Source organism: Notolabrus celidotus, chromosome 3 (genome assembly GCF_009762535.1).
Source record: "Notolabrus celidotus isolate fNotCel1 chromosome 3, fNotCel1.pri, whole genome shotgun sequence".
NCBI classification, from domain to species: domain Eukaryota; kingdom Metazoa; phylum Chordata; class Actinopteri; order Labriformes; family Labridae; genus Notolabrus; species Notolabrus celidotus.
The window spans coordinates 31,787,780-31,801,616 of NC_048274.1; the positions used below are offsets into that span (position 1 = coordinate 31,787,780).

The following is a 13,837-nucleotide window of genomic DNA, read 5'->3' on the forward strand; positions in this document are numbered from 1 at the left end:
ATACAAGCTGAGTGGCATCATGAAGAAGTATTAAGTCAGTCTCACTTGATGTAAATAAAACCAAAGTAGCATGACTTTGCACCTTTGTGCTGGTGACATCATCTCTTTATTATTAATTCATTTCTTGAAAACAAGTTTCATGCTGAGAATGTTTCAGTGAAACTCTGTAGATATGCTCACTCATCATATCCTGCAGAGTCTTCACACTTTATCCTTCAAGTGAAAGAAATGTCTTTTATACAGAATCAGTTTCAGGTTGTATAGAGTTTATGTGACTTGGGGCAGTTAATTATGGTTTTTATACAGGTAAGAAGTTATATTTGGACTTTTGGGCCTTTTCTAAGGGATGGTTTACTTTTCAGTGAAAAGCTGTATAATTACAGCAATAAAGGCAGATCTAAAACCTCTGAGACCGATTTCCAAGTTAAGCACAGCTCTTTGTTATTCTACAGCTGCCCAAAGCCTCATGCTGAGACTGGAAGAAACTGTTTTAAAAAATATTCACAATTTCTGCAGTTGTTACCCTTTTTTCTTATATTGTTTAACATTAAGTTAAGATATAACAGATCAAAACTTTACATCAGCTTAAAATATCATCCTTAAAACGGAGAAAAGGTAAACAAAGAGAATAAATAATGAATTAAATTCAAAATAGATAAAAATGGAGGAGTCAGGGAGGGGAGTCTGTGTTACATTCTGCCATTTCAAGGCCGGATATTCATGTCCCTCTTTAAGTGGTGACACATTAAGACGTAATGCTTGGGTTGTTAAGTCTTGGATCCTCTATTGGACGTAGTATCAGAGGCGGAATGGAGGGAAGATGATGGCAATGTGTAACAGCAAAGCTGTCAGGACAGAATGACACTGATTATACATGCATGACTGAAGGTGTATGTATGTGGAGCTCCTGCTGTGTTAACAAGCCATGCCTCTTGCACTTATAAAACACTGTAATGCAATTTGTAACCACACACTGGGACATCAATATTACAGCATTGCAGGGTTAAATGTGTAGTGATGGCAGGGCTGCATTGCGGCACTGTTGCTGAATTGCTATGTGTAAGGCTTATGGGTATGTGAATGCATGCGTGTGGGTAGTGGCAGGAGAGTATATATACACACATAGAAGGGGTTGGAAGGTAAAGATGCACGTATAATCCAGAATGTGAAGTTAGATTCAAATCCCTTCGCTGGATTAGTACACATATGGCAGGGTTCAATCTTTTGATAAGAGAAGTTGTTTTAATTTAACTAATGCTATTTGAATTCGGAATCTTTGTAAAATTAGGACATCCATCTCTTGTTGACACAACAACAACATTTTGTCTCCAAACGCTGCTTGAAATTAACAAATATGGTAAAGCTACTGAAGTCAGCATCTGGAAGTCAAAACCCTACTTACTACACATCCCAGTAAGCCTCCAGTTTAACAGTTTGAACAGCCTGATGTGTTAAGTTTGCTGTGGACTTTAAGGGTGCCAGTGTGAAAGGGGAAAGATCAGATGTCACATAAATCTCGGCACCCTAAATCCTGCTGGTACGGTGCCAAAACCAAATTCCAGCAGCCCCCCTGTTTTTCTTTTCGCTGCCGACCATCCTCGTCCTACATTTAATTCCAGTCCACGTTCTGCTCCCTCTACTCTCCCTCAGCTGTCACACAGTCATAAGATCTCACTGAGGCTTAGACATAAGAGCTGCTGCATTAAATTCATAGGCAATGCTTTTACAGTAGAACCATGGGGGGGGGGGGGAGTCAAGAAGGGCAACAGAACTCTTACATTGCCCACATATAGAGACAAAGTGAGGGCAGATTCTTGTCAGTTTCTGCAGCCAGAAGACAGAAAAGGATCAAAGAGCGGTCAACTGCAATTTTACAGATGTACAAAGTAAACTGAGCTGGAAATGACAGCTAGGATGGATGTCAAGGCTCCCGCCAATGGATTTGACATATTTTCAGTAGTTTCATTCATCTAACCAGCATTGTCAGCACAGATTGGATACGTTCCCACAGGACAGTATATTGTTTTTAGTGCTTCCTTATTTGTAGTCAAATATTTCAGTTATCAAGATACATTAAGAACAGATGGTATTTTAATATTAGTAATGACAAAAACATTAGTCCAGCCAGGGGCTGCCAGTCTTTAGTCAGATATCTGTAGCACAAAGTCAGCTCTAGTTATCTTCAGTAATGACTAACTAATCAGCCAGCCATCTTTTCCAGCTCCAAAATAAACACGCTTTCAACAAACACAGCTGGACTGGCATTACATCATCACCACCTGCAGAATGTATCCTTAATGTGAGGAGAGCAGAAGAAAAAGGGGTTATCTCATATGGCTGCCTGTATAGAAAAAACTTCTCAGAAAAAAAGGAGAAGAAACAGCATTTTGAAAAAATAACAAAAAGACAAGACAAAACGTTCTACTGTAAAAATAATAATAATAATAATAATAATAATAATAATAATAATAATAATAATAATAATAATAATAATAATAATAAATAAATTTATATATATATATATGATGCTGTTTGACTTTTCTTTTCTTTCAAAGCATACCCAGGCTGTAAAAGAAAATAACATGGATAAACATTTCAGTGTGTTTGTCTTCTAATAATACTTAAGGATACTTCATATCTAACTTACCATACTCACTTACATATCTAGTTCAAATTTTTAGTTTATTTTAAATTCAAATACTCTCTTATAAGAAATAATATATAATGTATTCTCTTTATTTTTTATTTGTATTTATCTATTCATATATTGCAGACTATTTCATTGTCTATTTAGTTATTAATTCGATCTTATCTTATTCCAGTGACGGATTATCTCTCAGTATTTTAATATTTTATTCTGTTTTACTTTGCTGCATTTACTTGTAGTGTTGCATCTTAGTCTATTTTACTGTGTTAATCTGGTAGTGTTTTATTATCTTATTGATTTCTTTTGTTTAGTGACTTTGTTTCCTGTGTTGAGTTTTAACATCTTAATAAAGATAATAGAGGAACAGGTTTAATTGGCCATGTTGGTAAACTACCCTCAGTCCAGCTGATGTTGTGTTTCAGAGCTGGCTGATGCTGAGGCCTGGCAGAGCACCATTAATGTGGATACCATGTGTCTGTAACTGTGTGTGGATTCAAGACTTCAGAAGGTGAAGTGTCTGCAGTGAATTAACAATACAATGCCTCTTTAGTTTACTTTGCATGTCAAATCTCTTCTGTGCTCCTCCAGAACTGGATTACATTTGATTAGTGGTCATTTTATGGAGCACCACCTGCAATGTTGGACTTAATTAACATCACCTGCACAGTTTTTGATCCCTACTTATTCTGCCAACCTATTTCACAAGTTGGTTCAAACGTTTGTATCTAATGTACACTAACGAGATGTGCATGCTTGTGTGACACAGTATTCCTGCCAATGAATGCCGCCAAACCATTCCTCCTCTGATAGTCAGGCGGAAACACTGCAGCACGAAAGACTAATAATAAGACTCTACAAAGTAACAAAGTATGGAAGCAATGAAGGGTTTAAATGCCGAAAAGAAACTTGGCTTTATGACTGGTTTTTGAGGACGGAAATGTATTCAACATGTTAGCTGGACCTCAAAGATACACACACACTGAGCTTTGGGTTGTAACACTGGAAGTAAACACAACTTTTGTTTGGTTAGAAGAAAACTGGAGCAATTTAAAGAACACCTGCCGGGTTCAAGAGCCAGTTTCCTCAGTGAGTCCTGCAGCTGCAGATCACTGAAACGGTCAGCTACAAAATACGACTTGTAAGACTGAGAATCCAATCAACTTGGTATAAATTGTTGGAAGGATCTGCCTTTGTTGTGAGATTTCTGTTAGCAACAGATATTAGGAAAAGAAGGTGTAGTGAGCAAAATGTTGAGATTATTGTTACTTCTGGTGAATATGCTTTACATGAAGTTCATAAACTGAGGCCACATGTTACGGGAGGAGCTAAGAAAAAGAAGATGAGAATCTCTGTGAAAAATAGCGTTCAATCAGACAGAGTTGCAGGGGGCTGTGGAGTGTGGCTCTACTATGACTACTAAAATAAAAATCATGTCAGTACAGATGGGCTTTAACAACCAGATCAACAAAAAAGAAGGATGAAGAGAGGAAAAAATGATGGTGAATTGTTCTGTTTTGGCCAACGAGCCTCTACCAAAATTTTCCAGCTGAATGGGTGCATCTCTGTCTCTTTTGATTGAGCTTACTGTATTTGGAAGCTGGATGTTATAGAGGTGTTGGGGCTGAAAGTTGCAGTGCAGCACTGGTGCAGGTCAGTGGCATTGACAAAGCAGAGGTAGAGAGGTAGAGAGGAAATCTTGCAGCTTAAATAGACCACCTAATTGGTCATGCTAAAGATATGCAAGAAGTCTATGATGCTTTTGAGACAGCACAGACCAGACACAAATATTCCTCAAACGTAACTACAACTGTTCAGACAGTGTGTACATATCAGTTCAATCAAATTATTTACATTCCTCTGCTGGAAAAAGTTCAGAAAATATAAAACAGACCAATACAGCATCTTCCTTCCTTACTCGCTTCAGGCGATGTCTGTTTACTTCAAATGCACCGGTAAGCCGTTCAATGAAATTCCCATGACAGTTGAGTGCTTGAGTGAAGGTGAGTTCGGACAAATAGTATAAACAGACCAATAATAATATGGACTGTCCCCGAGGGGAATTTGAGCCATTAAAAGTGGAATAAATTGCATCAGACAGAAGTTTTATTTTTCAAAATAACGGTCTGAAATAATATTAACCGGTTCTGAAACAGGTTGTGTTGTATGTTATCCAATGGGTAGACTGCATTAATCCTGAATCTGATAAAAACCTTGGAGGCACCTCTGAGGGAAACAGGGAAGGAGTCTGTTTGCAGGTCTTGGTTTCTACTACTGCATATGTGAAAAAGTTGTACTGGGTCTTTTGTAAAACTTAATAAAGTTAAGTGTTTGTTTTGGCTTATTGCTACATGTTTGAAAAACTAAAAAACTGGAGGGAAGGAAAGAAGTTTAAGGCGAACAGCTGCAGGCTACAGACGCTGCTGCTGGCGTAGCACACCAGAACCTCCAAGAAAACAGTTGAGATGCAAAGTGTGTTTTTTGCCAGATTCACAATGCTACAGGAGGAAGAACTCTGCCAGACTGTCCTTTCCATTTGAAAACTTCATAGAAGTTAGACAATCTGATTTTTTTTTTTGTTTCTGACAAGCAAAAGAACTGCAAGCATTGGATTTCTCTGTCTTTGCAAACAAACATTTCCTCAAACACAAACTGCTTCCACACATGCACAAACTCCAAAGGACTTCCCAAAATGTTCTGGGTTGGTTGTATGTGTGAACACAAACGGCTTGAATTTATCAGATGTCATCCAGAAATCTTCCTGCCAGCACCTAAAGTAAAAATGTTATGTGAAGTTGGAGGGAGCTGAACACAGCAGGTAATATCAATGTATAATCAAGAAACTCCCTTTGAGCAAACAAACAGGGTGTGATGAAGTTTGTATCTTGTGACCAGTGCTCTGTCGAGTTTTGTTGCTTTGTCAGAAAATGCAACCCTAACATGAATCAATAGCAGAGACCGTCAGTTTGCGCTGTTTATTGATTGTTTATGGTTATACGTGTGGTGTCAGGATAAGTTCATCATGTTTTTTTACTCTACTATGAATCCTTTATTTAAGACTTCAGGAGAGGTGTATCTCAATAGACGAATATCAGCTATCAAAATAAATACAGACTTTTTACACCACTACTCTCTGTGTGTACTGTCAGAGGACAGGGAGCATGTCTACAAAATCATTAGTTAAGATTAAGATGAGCATGTCATGACAGACTGATATCCTATGTCAAACAATGCTCCCAGTGGTACTCGCCCAAAGATTCTGGCTCTATAAGCAGGTGTGCTTTGCCTTTGACAGTCAATGTTTTAGGAGTGCAATGCTTAGACTATAGCATGCTTTTCAATCCATCAGATATCTGCTTTGATAGTCACAGACCACTCCCAATATGTGATAATATCACTGCAGCAGTATGATGTTGCTGTGTCCAATATTGAAAATGGTCTGATGTTGATATTCTATCTCTGGCTGCATTCTGAACAAACACTCTTTGAAGATGATTAAGTGGATCATGACTGTAGTTGGTTACCTGCTGTGAGCATTCAAATGCACCGGCAGAAGCTTCACCTCAGCTTCAACAGTTAATGGATGAAAAGGAAGTGCAATAGAGACATTCTGCATAGCTTGAAGATGGGTTTGCAGGTGTGTTACTCCAGTTATGGGTTGGCTGCTCAGAAATGATGTTTCAAAGGGGGAAATTTGTGATTTAAAAAAAACGTCAGACTGTATCTTCAGGATGGAGTAACGCACTTCTCTCTAAATAGTAGATCACTTCTGAAACATCTTTGTTTTATGTTCTCTTTCCAGTGTGTGCAGCTCAAACACTGTGTTTTGACCATCCTACACACTTGCCTCAGCTCTGGATTCATCCCTCTGCAGCATCTTGCTTTGAAAAGCATTTTAATACAACTTCAAATGAAAATCAATCTTTAAAGTTACTTACTAGTCCATCACAGGTACTAATGGCTGCCCTTCCTCTCTGAGATCCCTCATTCGACACTTCACCCAAGTAGTAGCACTGCGATGATCCAGCCGGACTGATCTTTGCCCCCTCCAGGCCACCATACCGCCTTTCTGTCAGGAAGCCTGGAGCCAGCAGTTTTGGGTTGAGCGTGAGGTTAAAGTGCAAACTGTGGCCGCCATGCCACAACCGGTAGAAGACTCGATCCAAGTCCGCCGGTTCCTCTGAGGCCTCCCGGCGCTGAACACGTCGTGCGTGGTGAGACAGGATGTTGGACAGGAAGTGACCCCTGGCATCCACTCGAGTGGGGTGAACGACTTCATACTGGGGAATATCCTGCAGAAATCTCTCTGTCAACGACGTGGGGGGAAGAGAAGATGAGTGAGATGTGGGGTTAGTAAATCATGGGAAAGCTGGGGTAATTAAATAATTAAGTGGCTGTAGAGCCATAAACAAACTGGGGATGCTCTAAACAAACCCATATGAGTGTCACATCCATCATTTTAATGTCTGAATACAGCTGTACAGTATGGAGCGCCTGTTAGAGGAACTCTGCTTAAAGCTGACTCTTCTCTGTTATCCTCCTTTCACCTTTACTCTCAGCATGTTGGGTAAAGTCAGTAAAAGTATCCCACGGATTCAAAAGTACGTCAGTACTACTGATCTGGAATAGCTAAATCAGCAGTATGAGAGAAAGTGTGACAGAGATCTTTGGTTCGGGAGTAGGGGGTGAAGAAAATGAGCCTCGGTGGGGGGATTACTCACACTCTGATCTCAACTCCACACACATAGCATTGATGTGGCTGACTTATGGAGCAATATTGCTGGTGACTGTAGAGCATGTTTATCCCAGAATATGACAAAGGGGAAGCATTGAATCTTTCATCTAAATCCGTTTCACTAAATAACAGATGTCTATGTGCAGTATAATTTGCATTTTTAGAGCATAAACACGAATAGAAAATCTGATGAATGGCTCGATTAATGTCATTAGTGCCACCTCAAGGGGGCATGAAGAAGTGATGCAGTGAGTCAATTTAAAAGATAAATGTTTAGAGAGGTGTAACATAAGCTGCAATTACTTCTCCGTATTTCCTCTTATCGTAGTAAATATCTTTGCAAAACCACCTACAAACATCAAAATATTCTCAAAAGCAGAAAGGCAAAACCTTATAATTAGAACTTGCAGGGAAAGATACTTTTGTTGCATCATAAATTCAAGACACAATGCCTCTGTGTGTAGATAATCTGTCTTAGAAGAGAGACCTACCAAACCTTTGCTAAACCATCATCAGTGATGTCTCATTTAAAGGGAATAAAGCAGATTTAAACAATGATTCCACACAGATTTGAGATGTAATAAATCAAGGTCTCTCTGTGTTTAGCATTGCTGAAGTTTATCTGATAAAATACTTGAAATAATATATGAGTGCAGAGTGATATGAGGGGGAGGTGTTTTGCAACTAGCTGCTTGGAATTTCTCCTTGAATGAGAAGCATGTCAATGTTCTACCGATAAATAACATGCACTCATCTTTATCTCTGAATGCTGAATAATTCATCCACAGCCCAAGAAACCCTTTAGATTCAAACAAACGATCAACTGAGCATATAACTCCTGGAAATGATTTAATTGATTGCAAACATATCAGCCATCAGTCAGTCAGCACAATTGTCTTTTCTTTAGTCCTATAAATACAGAGCTAAATACACATGGAGATTAAAAATGACATAATATTTACTAAATAAGAATTTATAGGCCTATGTGGCCTTGAAGGAGGTAAGCACTCTCCTCTCTGAGCAATTAATGATTTCATATAACATCAAAAGGCCTTCTCCATCTATATTGATGTCATGCACCATCTTAAAGCTCCTTTCTGTTTGTGTTGATTTTGGCGCCCCCTGTGGACAAGGACTTCCTCTTATCTCTTTGTTAGTATTGTCCTTTACATATTAGTGTTTCCTTACAAAATATCCCATCCTACTACCTTGTAAAAGTCAAATGTGCATCTCATTGTGAATATTTGCTGTATATAAATATTGCGTTATTTGTAAAACGTCATTTTCTGTTTGTCTTGTCTGACAGACCTGTTACAGGCATCCAAAACAATCAGAAATAGACAATCTTGATGCTGATGGTCCCTAATGCTATTCGAGATAATATAGCGGCATAAGAATAATTTGAATCTGTTTCACAACAAGTTAAAAAATACCTTACAGCAGCTTTAATCAATGGAAATACCCTGAAGATGTTGATTTTATATCCAAGACACTGGATTGTAACCTTTTATCAACCACCTGTGTCCTAAACTGTTTACTATCTTGAGGGCACTTGTTACATCTGGTTAGAAGAGTGAATATAAAGACTGAAGAGGTTGTTGTATACGGGGTATCTAAGACCACTATGGGCCTTGCAGTGGCTGGAAAGGAGTCCTCAGATGCATGAGCTTCACTGATAACATACCTGTTGTTGCAATCTTAGTTGAATCTAAAGTGAAGGTCAGATGGTTGTTTTTCCACCCTGTTACTTGTGTAACAATAATGATCACAGTCATTGTCACAAAGTATTTTGGTTGCAAATAGATGAGGGCGGAAAAGGGAATAAGCAATTAAAAAGGAGGCATATGCCCCAGTGCTTTTCTATTTTGGGTTTGTAGACTTCTAAAAATAAATGTTGGGGTTCCTGTGCCAACATTTATCACCTGAAATCGTTGCTGTTTGGCACTAGCCTCTCCTCTGTGATGCATGCTTGTCTGTTCTGCCAAACAGCCAGCACTTGGCTATTTATCCGAGGGGCTCAAAGCTGACAGGAGGAGACAGAGTGCATCCTGGCTCCTTTTCTCCTTATCCGTTATCTCGAGAGGCCTGACTTTAACACCAAAACTACAAGCTACAAGGAGAGTGAGAGGATGGAGAAGGCAGGGAAGTGCATCCAACAAGATATGAAGAGATAAGTTATCTGATATAGAGTGGAAACAGATCACTTTTGAGGATAAAGATGATGCATCCTGTAGGAGATTCTGTTTCCTGACCTGCAACATGAGGTCAGAGGTCAGAGTCAGCTGGGATTCTTTATTTTGGCTCAAGGCCAGACTAAGCAGATGTTTGCTTACATGAGACTTGAACCTTTGATGATTTAATGGAAAGCAGCTCTCTCTTCAGCTACCAGACTACAGCTGAGAGCTTTTACTACAGTCAGCTCAAACTTTTGTAAACATAAGTCCTGCCCTCCACTCTGAGGACTGCTGGCTTCATTCTGCACCGTGAGTTGCACTCTGAAACTAATGAGTACAACACGAGCAACACCAGAGAACAAGGGCATATAATCAAATCTAAGTTCTTGCTTTTGACTGACCTGGTTCATGGGATATCCCCAACACTCTGCAGTTTCCTAGGAGAAATGCGATGAAGACGTGAATGAGGCAGACTCCTTGTCCGGAGGCGTGAAGCCCGCAGTTCAAACGGGTCATCTTGTCAGGACACTGGCCTGTATTTGAGAAGCATTTAATGGCTTTCCAACACAGCGGCGATTGTCAATTCAAATTAAGTCCATCTGGGCTGGAGGAACTTTCCGCCTTTGTTGCGGCCATGCACTCAAACTGTGTCAACTCCAACAAACTTCTCCAACTCAGGCCTTAACATCGTCTGTTTCCACGGGGCGTTTTCGTTGCATTGGCTCCCCTTAAAACCAGTTTCAATGTCGGTGTTTGCGTCTGGTCTGCCCCCGTCCTCCATCAGTCTCCCACCGACATCCAGTGACAGCTTCAACATTTCTTCAGCAAACTTTCGCTGAGCCACCCCCACAGATGGGTGGACTTGAGACAATGGGCTATCTTTCAGCGGGGCAGCAGGCTTAAAGGGGAATGCTACTCTAAGAAACTGGATACAGAGCTTCAGTCCAGCTGGCAATAGCACCCAAAACTGAGGTCCTTTGAGTTTTTCACTGGGTCAGATGAGGACCTGTGTAGATATGGTTGCTTTCACGTGGAGTCAGATACGTGAATACGGGATTTGCAATGATCCCTCCCGCTGTGCGTAAAGAATAAAAAGACAAGTTCGTCAGGGAAACTGTTGCAAACCTCATTAAAGCAGTGAAGAGAATGTGAAATTTAAAAGCATAAAGTGCAGAGGTCTCTCCTGAAAAAAAAAAGTTACGTTTGAAACTATCACCAGCATGAAGTCATGTAAACACAAATTAAGAAAACATGTAACGTTTTTTGCTTCCCTCCTAGATATAGTGAAGAGGATTTCTCACTACGATCAAAGTGAAACAAACTGCTAAAAATGTATGGAAAAGTTCACATGGCCCATAAACATCAGCATTATTTTACCTTGTTATTTCTTCTGCAGCCTGAGCTTAGTGCTCCCTCTAGCGGATGTATCAAGATAACTGATGCAGGTATACTAATGCATCATTCTCTGTTTCAATAACCTGTTGAACATTTCTGATGGCAAGTTGTGTCATCCCACGTTTGAGCTCGTTACAGTAAACTTTTTACACCTTAGTTCTTGAAATACTTAAGTTCAGCACACATACGTTTTGTGTTTTTAAAAATATCTCCATCAGGCGCATTTTACGCACGGCCAAAGAGTGTGACATTCATCCTCTCAAGGGGTCCTAATGGGCCTAATGAGCTGACAGGCTGTGAAAGCAAACTACGAATATGAATTTGTGGGTATTTAATAATGGATCTCTGTGTCTGCTGCTTGGTTTAGAGCGCGTTTAGCGTCGTTTCTATGATTCACTGCTTCTCTGTCACGTTTCATCGACCAATCGTGGATGAGCAGAGGAGCGACACACCTGTATAAAAGCTGACTCCAGCTCACTGAGTATAGATGAAGAGCTGGCTGATTGAGTACAGAACATTAGTGTTGTGTCCGTCCAACCTGCTGTGCGCGCAGGTTATTCACTTTAAAGATGGATGTAAAACTGAATTACAGCGGAGCAATAAACCGAAGTACTCCTGGTTATGACAAATTCAGCTTTGAAGACATCGACGTGAGCGCAGACGGCGCCTTCATCCTGAGGATCCTTATCTCTGTTGTTTACTCTGTGGTGTGCGCGATGGGTTTGGTGGGGAATCTGCTTGTCTTTTTCTTAATGAGGTTACGACAAGGTCGAAAAAAGTCCAGTATCAACTTCTTCATCATTAACTTGGCAGTGACAGACTTCCAGTTCGTGCTCACTCTGCCCTTCTGGGCCGTAGATACCGCGCTAGACTTCAGCTGGCCATTTGGAAACGCCATGTGCAAAATCATCCTCTCTGTCACTGTGATGAACATGTACGCGAGTGTGTTTTTCCTCACTGCTATGAGTGTGACCCGATACTGGTCGGTGTCCTCTGCCCTGAAGAAGAAAGCGTGCAGGAGGTCCCGGTGTGTGAGTGTGAAGTGGATGTGCGTGGTGCTGTGGGTGGCAGCGACGGCGGCCACAGCTCCAACTACAATCTTCTCCACTGTGACTGTGGTGGCAGGGGAGAAACTCTGCCTACTCAGGTTTCCTGAAGGGCACGACTGGCTCGCGCTCTATCACATCCAGAAGATACTGATAGCCTTCATCATCCCTATGCTCATTGTCTCTGTGAATTACCTGATGCTCCTGCGCTTTGTTAGACAGAGGAGCATGGACAGCACCAACCGGAGACGCAGAAGTAGAATCACAAAATCTGTCACTATCGTGGTTTTGTCTTTTTTCTTCTGCTGGATGCCAAATCATGCCATCACATTCTGGGGTGTGTTGGTCAAATTTAACGCGGTAAACTGGGATAAATCGTACTACTTGGTACACACGTATGTGTTTCCGGTCACTGTGTGCTTGGCACATGCGAACAGTTGTTTGAATCCGGTGCTTTACTGCCTGATGAGGCCGGAGATCAGGAAGATGCTCAACAGTTTAGTTTTCAGAGTCTCCACTCCGTCCCACAATAAGGGTGGCACCACGCGCTCTTTTACGCAAGGAGATACTCAAGGAGTCGCACCTCTTCACATTATGGACAACGGAGAGTACAAGCTGTCTCATATGGACTCTAAAGGGTTATCGGGCTCCAATCTGATCCCATATACCAGATAACTTCTGTATGATGAGAAATACTCCAGAGGCTTTGGTCAATCATCTCTGAACTGGCATTAGTCGTGCGTAATGACGACCGCGATCATGTGGCACGAGTGTGCCAGTCTGAACAATTTACAGACTCACACGAAAGATGAACGTCCTATTACATGGCCGGGATCATGACATGTACTGCTTATGTATGATGACAAGTACAGACTGGAACAACTGCAAGAGTTGTCAGAAGAAATGCAGCTATTGCAAATGTTACAGTGAAAAAAATATGAAATGCATTGTATATATTTTTTTGTCAGTAACTGCTTTTAAATGCAGCTGTTCGTTTTTCTTTTTCACCTCAAGTTTGTGATGTTTCTTTTAATCTGAAAGCGAGAAGCCACGAGGCATCTGAGAAAAGAAAGATAAGTACACAAGGAGCTGAATGGATGCTTTGATAAGAGAGCTCCCTGCAAAGCTGAGTGATATCTTTTTATAAAATACTATTAATGGATAAGAAGAATCAAATGTTTGCATTGTGTTTATTCACGTTTTTGTAAAGTCTCTGTAAACCAGATTGTAAATATGAAATATTTATTTTGGCCTTTATTTAAATAACTACAGATTCCAGGTACAAGTGGCAACGATTCTGACACATCATTAATGCTCAATGGACCGACGAGCAGCCTCTATTCTGTATTGTTTGTTTTAATATGCTATCTATAAAAGGTCTTAGCTGGTTTCTGTCTTCACCCATTGGAAAAACAGAGTATATTTTGTATTTTTCTGTCACATTCTTGGTTTTTATAAGTTTCTTTTATAATTAAAACGTGACTGTGGACAGTTTTTCATCACATAGGATCAATCAGGTGCATTTCTAAGAAGAGATTATTTTTTAAGACCAGAAATGATGATACAATTGTTTGAAAAAGTGCACAAATAAAGAGAGAGAATATGATTCACAGACAGTTAAATCAAGATTCAGATGCATTTATGCAGTGTTTGACTGCTGAATTACATTCTGTGGCTCAAAGCCCCCTTTCATTCTGTGCAACATGTATTGCTAATCTAAATAAATGTCCAGTTGAACATATTTGCTGTCTCAGGTTATTAATGTCTACAGAGATTTGAGCTGTCACTTGGCACTAAAGGAAACTTATCATGATGACTGACTAAATTAAACCCGGGAGAGTCA

The 13,837-nt window shown here is 40.2% G+C and overlaps 2 protein-coding genes across 2 annotated transcripts in view; one reads left to right on the top strand and one right to left on the bottom strand.

Moving 5' to 3' along the window:
* Nucleotides 1-10,545, bottom strand: part of LOC117810826 (A disintegrin and metalloproteinase with thrombospondin motifs 7) — a 78,261-nt gene extending 67,716 nt beyond the window's left edge. The window contains exons 1-2 of the mRNA XM_034680806.1: nt 9,955-10,545; nt 6,583-6,950 (exon numbers count right to left, since the gene is read on the bottom strand). Coding sequence (XP_034536697.1) covers nt 6,583-6,950; nt 9,955-10,069 — 483 coding nt within the window. The 5' untranslated portion in view covers nt 10,070-10,545. The remainder of the gene's footprint in view (nt 1-6,582; nt 6,951-9,954) is intronic.
* Nucleotides 10,546-11,491: 946 nt separating this feature from the next.
* On the top strand, nt 11,492-13,735 carry rxfp3.3a2 (relaxin family peptide receptor 3.3a2). Its single transcript, XM_034680630.1, has one exon. It carries the CDS (start codon nt 11,518-11,520, stop codon nt 12,667-12,669), a length of 1,152 nt encoding a protein of 383 aa, XP_034536521.1. The 5' UTR covers nt 11,492-11,517; the 3' UTR covers nt 12,670-13,735.
* Nucleotides 13,736-13,837: the final 102 nt, after the last annotated feature.

Coding starts and splice junctions, on each gene's coding strand:
- rxfp3.3a2 (XM_034680630.1), top strand. CDS start 11,518: ATGGATGTAAAACTGAATTACAGCGGAGCAATAAACCGAAGTACTCCT.